Below are 14,750 nucleotides of genomic sequence, written 5' to 3'. Positions count from 1 at the left end.
AGTCCTGAAGGAAAAGCCGGCGGCGGCAAGGTCACTTCCGCTCAATTCGATCCGATCAGCCAATTCAAGGTTACCATTCGATTACAAACAGGTTGGCATTGCTATTACTACCCTATGTTCTTAATTTGCACATGGTATCATGATTGAATTTATGAAACTATCTTAAATTTTACATATGAATTTAAGTATGCATGAACCGTTGAATGTCTAACCACATAATCTCTGTAATGAATGCTATAAAGTGTGAAGCTTGCTGCCATTATATCGTTATTAAAACCGGAATCCGCAGCCGCTCGCTAGCACATCGCTAAGCGAGCATGCAGCGAGTATTCGCTAAGCCTTCGCTAGGCGAGGCAGGCGCGAACCTGACAGTAGCCAGCTTTTCTGTTATGACTTTTCATTCATGTTTTATCATAGCCAGGCATTGTTTATTTGATCCTATTACTGTTGTGATTTCTTTTGCGGTGTAATCCTCGATTGCACCCTGATTTGGTATGCTAACCCGTTTGTTGAATTTTGCAAAGGTTCATATGTCCCAGAAAAAAAGACCGCCGTTAGGTCTTCCACTTTATTTGTGGGATACCCTTGTGGAGGCTCACCCTAAATTGCTTAATTAATTTTAATGTGTTAATTTTAATAATTAATTTTAATAATTAATTTTAATGTATTAATTTTAATGTATTATTTTTAATGTATTGATTTTAATGTGGAGATTCATCATAATCACCTAATTAACTTTAAAATGCGGCCTTTAAATATGTGATCTTGGACCTCTCTTTTGCCTTATGATATTACGGTATTACGGTCATGTCCCGCGAATGTGGGGATACACTTAGCAAAGACCCTCCGATTAAATCATCATAAAATAAATCATGGTCCCTCGGATGTTGCCTTCGAATATATGATTTTGTCCCTCGATGACCCTTCGGTATAGCCTATGGTTAAATGATGATCGTCCCTTCGAATGCTAAGGTATCCTTACAACTGTTGCCTTCAATGACCTATCGATGACCCTACAATGACCCTTAAACATCCAAAGGGTAAAACTACTTACTTCTCAATAGTAAGGACAGTTTTACCCTCATAAGGATAGGAAACGTTCATAACGACCTTAGGAAGGTATAACTCTCAATTACTGGATCATAACCTAAAATATTTTCAACACCTCACACCTTTCAAAACCTCTTTTGGAAAATCACCACTTGGTATACATTCATACTAGAATCATTACCGAGTTATATTTTTCTAAACAATTTTCAAAACTAAACGAGATAACCACTTTGTATACATTCATACGAGAATCATTACAAAGTTAAACTCTCTTTTCAAAACATTTTCTAAGCCGTTCACAAGCACTTTTTCAGACAAGAAAAATAACATAAGTGATCCAGCAATTAAGAGCCAATGGATAACCATGGATACAAAGGGTGCTAACACCTTCCCTTTGTATAATGTACCTCCCGAACCTAAGAATCTAAATTAAGGTCTTTCCTGTTCTTTTCCACCTTTCCTTATTGGATGAAAGAAAAGTCGGTGGCGACTCTTGCTATCCGCGACATTGCGATAAAAAGCAAAACACCCCCAAGTCAGTTCACCGTATGACAAGTTGTATTTACAAACTAGAAGTATTCACAAAATAAGCCAAAATTGACTTAAGGTTCAATTCAAAATAAGTATTATGAAAAGATTTTGAAAAATCAAATGCATAATGCCTAGGTTTCTAGTTTTGTAAAACAATGTCAATGTTTGCACAAAATGAGTTTGGGTTGGGTTAGAGTGGAGAGAAGAAGAGAAGGGCTAGTCCTAAACATGCAAACATGAGAGAAGAGAATAAAACCCTTGGAGTTCCTTTCTTGAGATCATAAAGATGATCCAAGTTGCTCCTTTCCTTTGGACTTAGCAATTAACTCAAGCAATCAAACAAATATTCAATCAAGCTCCTAGGATCTTCCAATTGGCTTGTCTTTCTCTCAACTTGGATGCTCATGATAATGGTCCTTCTAATTAGCTCAAGTTTGGAATCCCTATCACAAGAACAAACAATCAAAAAGTTCCACAATGCAATAATAGAAATGGACAAAGAGAGAGTTTAGATTAGGGGTCCTTTCAAGTCATTTTTCAAGATTAAGCATTCTAAAGGCATGAGGCCTAGTTGCTCTTCAACAATTTTTAGCATTCTAAAGGCATGAGGCCTAGTTGCTCTTGAAACTCCATTAAGCAAAGGTGAATTCCTAATTCTAAGTCCTTTTTCCTTTTTGCATTGGTTCACACAAACAAAACAAAACAAACACAAGGCAACAATATATTTACACAATAATATGCTTAAGTGAGCAAAAGGCAAATGGCATAAACATAAACATGAGCTCAAATAAGCAAAGAGAAAAGGCAATATGAATAAATGAGCAAGAAATTAGATTGCATTAAAGTAAATTGTAAGAATTAAATGCTTGAATTCAAAGTTAGTAATTAGTAGTTAGTGTTAGTGTGCCATAAGGCAATTTAGCGCTATGTTAAGCAATCGTAAGTGGACTAATGTAGTAGTCACACCTATCTGAGGTCGGTCAATAAAACTATAAGCAAATAAACACAAGTTAGAGATCATGACTAGTAAGCCAAGCTCCTACAACTTGCCATGCCAAAAGAAAAGAAGAATGACCTTGTATGGATTTCGGGTTCTTTGCTTGACCAAGAAGCAACCTATCTTGGACACAAAGTAATTCACTTGATCTTTGATCAAGTTGAATTTGATTTGGATCAAAGAATGTTAAGCCTCTCATATGTCAATGCTAACCACAAATCATTAACTCATTGGTCAAAAGAAAAAGAAGAAGATGAAGATGGAAATTGAATGTACAAAATGAAAATTCAAATGACATAACCAAAACACATTGATCAAACATGAATGGAATCCACATCAATCAATGGTAAACATAAGTGAGATGAAGATTAGAAGTCAAGAAAGGTCAAACATATTTTTGGACTTTTTCGGAATTAAAATAATGCATAAAATAAAATGAACAAATAAAGGTCAAACTTCAAATCCAATTCAAATCAACTTGGATAAGCCCAATTAGATCATCATAAGTCTAACATGGTCAAACAAGGTTTGACAAATTTTCTCAACATTTTTTGAAAACAGAAACTAATTTTAAACAATTAAAAATGAAGAAAAACAACATAATTGGACTAAAATCTCAAATAAATCTCAAATCTATTAAGAAATTGATGAGAATATTTTTCATAGACTTATCATCATCCAAAGATGTTAAGAAAATATTTTTGGCATTTTTGAATACCAAATGGTATTTTAAATGAATTAAAAACAATCAGAAAAGAAATAATTCACAAAAAATATTAAATGGAATCACAAAAACAATTAAAAATCATTTTATGAAACTAGAATTTAAGAGAATTTTTTTTGCAATTGGTTCCATATTTTTGTGATTCCAAATAAAGAAGTTATGAATTTTTGAAAATAAATGGAATAAAAGAAATAAAACAGAAATTCAAAAAAATAGAAAAAACCACAACGCTTGGATCATCGATCATTAATTGATGTGGCTGATCCAAAGGCCCTCAAGCGCGCGCTCATGATGCACCTTGGTCAAACGCGTGGTATGAAGCATTTAAAAAAGTCATAACAATGCAAGGCCAGGACTAGATCTGGGAATCATCATCCAACGATCATGGTTCAAACGTGTGGGGACGGTGGTGGAAACCACCATCTTCTCCGGTGAGAAGGCACAGTCCGACCACCAGTTGCAGGTTTTGCAACCTCAACTAAAACACGCGTTCCATACACCAAATTAAAGCTGGGGTGATGTACATCACCTCTGTAACCTTAGTTTTCACTCAAGATCCTTATGGAAGAAGAAATCTGAGGTTGAAAAACTAGGTGTTCAATCTGAAGCTCACCAATTCACAAAATTATAGCCACCATTGGCTTGCCTCTCACATGAGGACTTCAGAAATGCAAATCAATACAAGCAATGCACAAAATTCAGTGAGATTCGAAGCAAAACAGTTATGGTGTAAACCTTTGTAGTGAAGCGTTTATGAGCTCAATCCAACCAATCCTTTGCTTCCAGCTTGATCTTGATGTGTGATATGAGAGCTAGGCTTAGGAATCAGTATTGAAATTCAACTGATGTTATTGAAAATTAAACTTGAAAAATGAAATGAAAACTCAAGATTCCTTTGGTGAGAGGCTGGGAAATGAATTCAGTAGGGATTCAGGCGCATTCAGGTTGTAATTTGAGTGAGGCAAGAATTTTATTTATAGCCACAGCTGCAAGGAATCTGTGAGCAAACTCGTGTGCATGAAATTGGATCCTCCATGCATGGGTCTGTACAGGCTCATGTGAGGCCCAAAATCAATTGCAAATGAATGTTGAACATCAACCAAGTTGAATTGAACGTGCAGTTTGCAAGGCAATGGCTTGTGTATCAAGATTTAACATGAAATGCATAAATGGTCACAATTGTTCTCCTCTTCGAAAATCCAATTTGGAAAATCCAAACATAGGCATGTGACTAATGGTTGGAAAGGTCTTGACATAAGGAACAAAATCTATGTTGAAAAAAAATCCATTTGGAGTTTGGAAAATTGTGAAAACTGGCCATGAAGTTCAAGGTACAAAACATGTATTTGAAAAATTTGCCAAAAAGGACCAACTTTAAGCCCTTCTATTTAAATTATAAAAGCCTCAAATGATAAAACCTTTAACACTAAAGTTGTAGATCTTTTCAAACAAATCAATTTGGACTTAAATTTTGAATCATTTGGATTTTTAATGAGAAAGTTATCGGTACTTGAAGTTGGACTTTTTCAAGATTCAATGGCTTTGGTCCAAAGTGACCTATAATGTTTTGTATTATCACATGTGTTTATTTTAGGATTATGAAATTTTGTCCAACATAACATTTTAAGTATACATCTTAAAAGTTCCAATGAAATTGTTATCACCTCAAAATCATAAAAAATGAAGGAGTTATGTCCTTGGGAAGTTGACCCAAAATTAAGGTTTTAGTCAAAATGACCTATAATGTTTTGAAATGAATGATGACCTTCCAAGTTTCAAATGAATTTTTAATGAACATTAAAGTTGTTCATATTGTTTGTAAGAACACTTTTTCTCTTGGGGGAATCATCATTTGACAAACACATCAAAAGTTAGGTCTCAGTGGATTTCAAATAGTTAGATGATTTGACTGATCAACTTCTCAAGTCCAAACTTCAAAAATTGATGAATGAATGATTGAGGACACTCACATAGGCTCATATATGCATAAAATAATGAATGAAAGAACTTCACTTGATTGAATTTGATCATAGGTTGAGGTTGCTTCATGAGCAAGGCACAGTCAATGCATAGCTGAATTAGGGTTTCCTTGAGAAGCAATCTTCAAACCCGTTGGTTTATCTTGATCAAATTGACAAATTGAGATACTTGGGAGGCATATATGATGATTTAGAGCTTTGGGAACCATTGTCATGCTTGCTTTCATCTTCATCTGGCCATTTCATTGGGTATAGGAGCCTCATAGGAGCCTTGGATCACATGACTGCTCAAGCATCAAAACAAAAGAGGTTTGTGACATATTTTTGTGCTTTTGGTTAGTAAAAAAAATAATAAAAGCAATAATATACAATTCAAGCATGCTTGGTGGTCTCAAACCACTCACACAAGTCTCACCCTAGGGTAAGGAGCCAAGATGCTATGATCCTTAAGGCAAATTCAAATGAGCAATGTTATGAAGCCATGAGGGATCTTAGGGTCAAAATTAGGGTCTTACAGGGAAAAGTGAAGAAACTGTAGAGAGGATCATAAAACTGCACTAACACACTCAAGAGTCCTTCAACCACATCAGCATACAAGATAGACAGAAGCTTCCCATGGCATTGTTTGAATTCCAAGGGATCTAATACAAAAGATGCTAGCTTCCTTAACTCTTTCAAGTAGGGACATTTGAAACTGTACTTCTTAGTGTTCCTTCGTCCACAATCCATGGTCTGAAAATATTTTGCAAATAACACCTCAGTTCCTTGAAATTTTCGTGTGATGAATGTTATGATGCACATGAATGCACTAATGCAACAATCACAAATAAGGGATCACACACAAGGCAAACAAACAAAGGTCAAGGGATGAATCAAGTCATTATCAAGATCAATCATCCATTTTGGTGGATTATGGTTTTCACCTTATCAACATCCAAGTTCCATTTATATTGACAAGACTTGATTGGATCAACCAAGAATCAAAGGTTTGTTGTAAGTCACGAGCTTGGATTCTGGATAAGAACCATCCCATGGGAGTGAACTAAGGATAAAACCTGTAGATCATGTTCGAAAAAGTTCTCAAAGTCTTAATTCCATCTATCGGATATTACAGGTTAGGATGACTGACTCATCAACCCATAATATTCTCAATAGAAACTCGTATGAGTGTAGTATCACGTAACAACTGTTATCAAGTCCACACTTGAACAACCTCCACAATACTTCCTAAATAGGCCAAGAGGGGTTAAATATTCTATGGTCCTCAGTTTCTCGGACCACAAATCAAAGATAATAATGCCTAACCACAAATACTTGTGTGACATTTCCAAATCCAAAAGGGTCTCCACTGAGTAGATGGATCTCAAGCCAACTTTTTAAGGACTACTCCACACAAGTCGAACATGACTATACCATCCTCCTATCTTAATTGTACTCGAGTTCGGGTTAGAACTTATCTCACAACTCAGAGATCACTAAGCACAACAAGTAGATTATATCACACAAGCAAATGTACATACATCAAATATACAGTTTTATACACACAAAACATAGGCTAAACCCATTGGAGATTACTCCTCAGCAGAGTCGCCACTTAATTTTTGTAGCGGTAAATTCATGATCATCAAGCTATGGGTAAGCTAGACATCAAATAACAAGAGTCGCCACCGCTCTTTTATTGTTTCCAAGGGAAAAGGGAAAAGTACGAACAAAACCCACAAATAAGAAGTTTTCAAATCAAAACTAATAAAATTCCAGAGATTACAAGTAAGGGGGTTGGTTACACAGAGGGAAGGTGTTAGCACCCAAAGTGTCATAGGTACTCCTAGGGAGCCTTTTCTTGTGTTCATGTGTGTTTTTGTATAAAATGATGTTTGAAATAAATAAAGTGTGGGGATGAGAATAGAATTCATTAATTATATTTTTGTGTTTGACAAGACCTTTGGACTTGTGCCTACGTACCAACATAAAAATGAGGGATCAAAACCTCGTAGTTCGTGGTATCAATTTCAAAGTGGATGTATTGATTTTAATAAAAATATAAGTTTGAAAGGCACAAAGGCCTAAAATGGTTTGAATGAGTTAGTTCTTTTTGGCTTTTGAAAATTTTAAGACAAGTATAGTTAAGTATATTCACAAGTTTGATTGAAGAAAATGAGTTTGAAAATGCAATGGCATAAGGCCAAAGATTCTATTTTGCAAGATGGTCTAAGTTTAGAAAACAAGCACAAGCAAAGAAGTTTTTTAAAAAAGGAGAGATAAAATTTTGAAATTAAAGAAATGGGGAAGAGGTGAAGAGACTAATCCTAAGCATAAATTTAAAAGTTGAGAGTTGAAAAGATCTGACCAATGAGCTGCAATCCAATAGACAAGAATGTCATATAGAAACCCAAATTCCCTTGGACATTAGAATCAAGCAACAAACAATGCACAAAATATCAACTTGAAGAGCAAGGCATCAAATAAATATAGCCACATCCAAGCTTAGCAACTCCATGATCTTCTTCAAATTTTCCCATTTAGCAGATGGATCAACTTCTCAATGATCATGTTGCAGATGAACTCAAATGGATCTTAAATGATGTATCAGATGAAGTTTCAAGCTACAAGCACTTGGTTACATGAAAGTTGGCATTGGCCAAGTCCTTTGCGTAGAGATTGTTGCCTAAATTCTAAGTCCAATTGTCTCAGATCAAACCAATAGTACTCATAAGATATTTCTTAGAGTTTTTGTTCTTATTATATACATTAATGGTCAAAGACCACACAAACAAACACAATATACAAAAACAAAATATATCACAAATATTGTCCTAGTGGACAAAGTGAAAATGACATTAACATAAACAATTATAATGGTATGAATAATGGAAAATGAATAAGGCTTAAAAATAAAGTGCATCAAAAGTAAATGACTTGGAATTAAATGTTAGTTGTTAATGAGTTAGAAGTTAGTATTGCTTTTGCTTTTGTTTTAAGTCATTCTTTGGAGAACACTCAACCCTCTTATCACAAGCATGGGTCCTTGAACAAAGACATCTTCAAGAGGAAGGAAAAAAGGCCAAGTTTCCATACAATACCATGAAAGAGGGGAGACTTACAATCTCACTAACTAGAATGTTATTCCTTTTGTGTCAAAATTTAGCGCTATGTTAAGCAATCGTAATTGGACTTATGTAAAAGTCACAACTATTTAAGGTCGGGCAATAGAACTTTGGTGTTAATGCATGTTAGAGACATAGTATAATGCACTATGCTCATGAAACATACCACACACAAAAAAGAATATGCAAAATGGGGGATCTAATCTCATCCATACTTATGTTAATTTTGCAATCAACTAGTCTTAGGATATTGAGATATCATAGGTCCATGACATGAATGCATAAAGAAGGGGAATGAGATGAAGAGGGAGGGGAAATGGATCACACTCAAATTCGACAAAGGAGGACTTTTACCAAATTAATATCATCCATTCATTTTGGGAGATGGAATGTACATTCCATCAATCCCCTAAATCCAATGATTTTAACCTAACAAAGTCGAATCAACTTTGGCCAAGGCCCAACAACACAAGTCAAACTTACAAAGTCAATCAAAATGGCTTTACACAATTTATTTGGCATTTATTCAATTAAAAATACTGAAAATAATACATTAAATTAAATATGGTTGGTCAATTTCCTAAAACCTCATTAAAACACCAAAGAAATGACCATGAGATTTATCATAGGTCAAACAAGGTCAAAGGACCTTGGAGAAAAAATTTCAGAATTTTTGGAGACTTAAAGTATTTTTAAACAATTAAAAATATTCCCAAAATCAATTAAATCATAAAAAATGATAATAATGATCCAAAAAATAATTTTAATTCAGAAAATGAAAGAGGATTTTATTTAAAATTTTTTTGGTGAAACTCTCATATTTTTTGGATCAATATTAAAATTAATATGAATTAATGAAAATCAAAGGAATAAAAATTAAAATCAAAAAATCAAAAAAATGTGGACCACTTGATCTGCCTCATTAATTGAGGTGGCAGATCAAGTGGTTGAGCGTGCGTGTTCCATGATGCGCCTGAGTCAAACATCCACACGCTTGGTAATCAACATGTACGCTCGTGATTAAAACATTTTGAATCCATCTAATGGCTTTGGACCATGCCACATCGTTGCCGGAGCAAAGCGCCGGTCGTCTTCTGAGGCGACCTTGGCCGGACTGGTCCATTCATCACCACATCATAAATGAAAAAGGAGGACATGATCTGAAAGATAAAATGGCGTAGATCACGAATATCACCTCAATTTTAACTAACTCCAAATATATATAGAGATATGTGGAGTTGAATTTTGAGGTGTGTCAACTGAGTTGCTTCAATTTGACCTCAAAGCAACTCAATCTTCTTGCCTACATTGGTAGGACTTCAGACAGTCAAGGATCCAAGAGAATTGATGAGTATTAAGAGAGAATCGAAGAGAAGAAAAATCTGGAAAATTACCTTCAATGATGTGCAAAAATGGATCTCTCTTGCTTCAATTCGTGCTTGATCTTGCTTATGGAGCTTATGGAAGTGGCTTAAGAATAATGAAAAGCTTTGGATCTTGGAGGTTTTGAATCTCCAAACAGTGAGATTCAAACTCAATTTTCAAAATGAAAATTCTCAGGTTTTCCTTTCAAATGTGAGGGTTTGAAGTGTGGAGGCAAAGCCGGCGCGCAAGGGTCCTCTGAAATGAGCACAAAGGGTCTCTATTTATAGCAAAATGAAGTGTTATTTGCACACTTGAAAATTTGTCCAAATTTGGAAATGCAATGCACATGCTTGCATGGGTGTGTACAGGCCCATGAAGCAATTCAATTAAGTCCATAATCAACTGAAATATGGTTTGCATGAAGCTTGAGTGGCAAGGCAAAGTTATTTGATCATTTGAAGCTTGAATCTTGCCAACTAATACATGCCTGTTTAGACCATGCGCAAACCCATCAAACTTAGTCCAAAATGAATGAATTAGGACTCTTTGGAAAGCTTAGATCAAGAGGAACAACTCTTATGTTGAACACTTTTCCATTTGGAACTTGTATCATGGTGAATTTTGAGGTGGAATTTTGGAAATTTCAACATGTTGAAAAAAATTCTGTGTCAAGCCTCATATTCAATTATTCCACCTTGCTTAACTTTTTATATGAGCTCCAAATGAGAAAAGTGTATTCATAAAAGTTGTATATCTTTAAAATACCTTCAAAATAGTCACCAATTTGACATCATTTGGATTTATAATAAGTGAGTTATGCATTTTTGAAGTTGAGGAAAATCACTTGTTCAATGGTATTGGTCCAAAATAACCTATAATGTATCTTCATATTACATGCTCTTAAAAGTTGATTTATCTTTCACTCCAAACATCAAGGTTGAATTAGACATCTTGAATTTGATTGTTCAACTTCGAAATATTTCATCTCATAAAATATGAGCAAGTTATGGCCTTAGGAATTTGACTTTCAATTTAGGGTTTAGACAAAATGACCTATAATGTTTCAACATATAAAATGACTTTAAAAGCAAAATTAGCTCTAGAACTCAACATGAAAGTTTTTTGGAATGTCATTTAGAGTAACGTTTCTCTTGGAATCATTTTCATATGATGAAAATTGTAGAAGATAGGGTCTAGGGAGACCCAGTTTAGATCAGATGAATTCATCTGGCCAACCACCATCAACCAACTTGCTAGCTTGCAATTCTCTTGAATTTTTAGGCTCATGGTAGATCATATATGCATAATATGATGGAAATTAAAGTGTCCCTTGATAAATTTGATCAATTGGTGAAGAAGCTTGTTGAAGAAGTTACTCAAGATACCCAGATGAACTAGGGTTTCCAAGACAAATCAACTCCAAACTCTTCAAGAATGCTTGATCAAAATAACATGTAGAGATCATGGGGACTCATATATTATGCTTAGGGGCATTGTGGATCACTCCTTGGTTGTGCTCTTAGCAATGAAGGTTTCAAACCCTAGATGTGAACATGATGGATCAATGGTGATCATGCCCTACCTACAAAAGAGTTAGGCAAATACAAAGACATATTTTTAGTATTTGGTTAGTAAAAATGATAATATACAAGTATGATACAATCACATGGTGCTTGGTGATCTCTCCCAAAACAAACCCAATGAAAGAGGGGTAAGGAGGATGCCAAGGTATGATCCCAATGCTAATGCATATGATGAGATTGCATAAGGGATCTTAGGGTCAAAATTGGGGTCTTACAAGAAGGAAGTACTGAAAGAAATACTTAAAGATGGATTATACCATCTCTCAAGAATTGAAAGTAGCCTAAGTGCTTATATAAATGTCAGTGAGAGCTGGCATAGGAGACTTGGTCACCCAAACAACAACACATTAGACAAAGTCTTGAAAATTTTTAATGTCAAAGTATCACTGTGTGATCACTTTAGTTTTTGTGAGGCCTACTAATATGGCAAAATGCACCTCTTGCCCTTTAAGTCTTCTTCATCTTATGCTAAGGAACCACTTGAGTTGGTTCACGCTGATGTATGGGGCCCTGCACTAATAATGTCATCTTATGGTTTCAAATATTATGTGTATTTTGTTGATGATTTTAGTAGGTTCACTTGGATTTATCCTTTAAAACAAAAGTCTGAAATCAGGCAAGCTTTCATTCAATTTAAAGCCTTGGCTGAAAATCAATACAATAAGATAATCAAAGTAATTCAGTGTGATGGTGGTGGTGAATACAAACCTTTGTAGAGACTTGCGATAGAAGCTGACATAGGTTTTAGAATGTCTTTTCCTTATACCTCTAAGCAAAATGGAAGAGTTGAGAGGAAACACAGACACATACCTGAGTTTGGTTTAACCCTGCTTGCACACGGTCAAATGCCATTCCAATATGGTGGGAAGTATTCTCCACTTCAGTATACCTTATAAACAGACTGCCATCTCAAGTTACCCAAAATGAGACCCCTTACTCACTCATGCTTCATAAGGAACCTGACTATAAGCTCTTAAAACCCTTTGGTTATGCTTGTTATCCATGCCTTAAGCCCTACAATCAACACAAGTTACAATTTAATACAGCCATATGTGTGTTCTTAGGCTATAGTAACTCTCACAAAGGGTATAAATATCTCAATTCCCATGGTAGGATCTTCATATCAAGACATGTTATTTTCAATGAAGATCACTTCCCATTCCATGATGGTTTTATCAATACAATAGGTCCTCTAAAAACAACTAACAATCCATCGTTCTCTTTTCCCTTGTACCCTGTAGGTAATCCTATCACTGATGTAATCCCTGAAGGAGATATCTCAGATGAAGTGAACTCGGCTGACTCACAAACTGAACAAGAATCACAAGATGACAACAATGCCAGAGAAGTTGACAATAATATCACATATCAATATAAAGATATTGTACTAGATGATGCAACTCATCCAGAGATACAACTTGACATAACCCAACAAAGTACAGGTGAAGCAAGCAATGCATACATCATACAAACCAAAAGCAAGTCAGGAATTCACAAGCCAAAGCTTCCTTATATTAGTCTAGCTGAGACCTAGAAAGATACAATGGAACCTACAAATGCCAATGATGCTCTCACAAGTCCCTTATGGAAGGAAGCAATGCAAAAGGAGTTTCAAGAACTCATGTCTAATAAAACTTGGACACTAGTCCCTTATCAAGATGAAGAAAACATAGTTGACTCAAAATGGGTCTTCAAGACCAAATACAAGTCAGATGGTACCATAGAAATGAGAAAAGCTAGGCTAGTTGCTAAAGGATTTCAATAAACAGCTGGCATTGATTATGAAGAAACCTTCAGCCCTGTATTCAAAGCTAGCACTATCAGAATCAATCTTTCAATTGCAGATCATCTCAACTGGGAAGTCAGACAGTTAGACATTAACAATGCTTTCCTAAATGGATATCTCAAGGAAACAATGTTCATGCATTAACCTGGAGGATTTGTTGATCCAACCAGGCCTAATCACATATGCAGGCTATCTAAAGCAATCTATGGACTGAAGCAAGCACCAAGAGCTTTCCTAAATGGATATCTCAAGGAAACAATGTTCATGCATTAACCTGGAGGATTTGTTGATCCAACCAGGCCTAATCACATATGCAGGCTATCTAAAGCAATCTATGGCTGCATTACTGAAGTGAAATTTTCAAAACACAAAGAGTGATTCCTCACTTTTCCTCCTAAAAGGTAAAGATCACATTAATTTTCTGCTTATTTATGTGGATGACATAATAATTATAGGAATCTACACCAAGTTCCTTCAAGCTTTCATCACTCAACTTAATGGTGTATTCTCTATCAAAGACTTGGGTCAGCTACACTACTTTCTGGGCATAGAAGTGAAAAGATATACTAGTGGAATATATCTCAAATAACCTAAGTACATCAGTGACTTACTGAGTAAATTCAAGATGGACAAAGCCTCACCATGTCCCACACCTATGATAACAGGTAGGAAGTTCACAGTTGAGAGAGAGAAACTAGTTGACCCAACTGTGTTTAGACAGTCCATAGGTGCCTTACAATACTTGACTCACACAAGACCTGATCTAGCATTCTCTGTTAACAAACCCTGCCAATACATAAGCTCACCAACGCTTGAACACTAGCAAGGCATAAAAATAATCTTTAGGTATCTCCAAGGCACCATAAATCATTGGTTACACATCAAGTCATCCACTGATATGGACATTCATGGCTTCTCTGATGCAGATTGGGCCACTAGTATTGATGACAAGAAATACATGGTTGGTCAATGTGCGTTCCTTGGTGAAACACTTGTTTCTTGGTCATCAAGGAAGCAAAATATGGTATCAAGATCAAACACTGAATCAGAATATAGAGCCCTAACTGACCTAGTTGCTGAAATAGCATGGATTCATTCATTACTTGCTGAACTGAAACTCCCACTTCCAAGGAAACCCATATTGTGGTGTGATAACTTGAGTGCAAAGGCACTAGCTTCAAATCCTGTCCTCCATGCTCGCTCCAAACATATTGAAATTGATATTTACTATATCAGAGATCAAGTACTACAAAATGAAGTTGTTGTGGCCTATGTTCCTACAACTGGTCAAATTACAGACTGCCTCACCAAGCCATTAAGTCACACATGTTTCATCCGGCTCAGAGACAAACATGGTGTTATCCACTCACCACCAGTTTGAAGGGGAATTAGAAACATGATTCTTTAATATCAATATTGTGTCCCTATTGTTTAATGTATAGTCAATAACATTTGTGTCCCTATTTTTTAATGTATAGTCAATAGCATTTATGTTCTAATTATAGGCTAGAATATTATGTTTCCATATTCAGTGTATAACCATCTGGCTAATCTTAATTGTAGGATCATCCTCTCCTTTCTCATTTGTATATATGTGTATGTTACTTATCAATAGAATCTTCACAAGTTTA

The 14,750-nt window shown here is 35.4% G+C and overlaps 1 protein-coding gene across 1 annotated transcript in view; it reads left to right on the top strand.

The window, feature by feature from the left end:
• The first annotated feature begins 14,017 nt into the window (after positions 1 to 14,017).
• LOC127129526 (uncharacterized) overlaps positions 14,018 to 14,750 on the top strand; it is a 3,839-nt gene continuing 3,106 nt past the window's right edge. Inside the window, exon 1 of the mRNA XM_051058690.1 lies at positions 14,018 to 14,362. Coding sequence (XP_050914647.1) covers positions 14,018 to 14,362 — 345 coding nt within the window. The remainder of the gene's footprint in view (positions 14,363 to 14,750) is intronic.

Source organism: Lathyrus oleraceus, chromosome 3 (genome assembly GCF_024323335.1).
Source record: "Lathyrus oleraceus cultivar Zhongwan6 chromosome 3, CAAS_Psat_ZW6_1.0, whole genome shotgun sequence".
In the NCBI taxonomy this organism is placed as follows: domain Eukaryota; kingdom Viridiplantae; phylum Streptophyta; class Magnoliopsida; order Fabales; family Fabaceae; genus Lathyrus; species Lathyrus oleraceus.
Note: the sequence above shows the minus strand (reverse complement) of the source record. Positions and strands in the feature narration are given on the sequence as shown.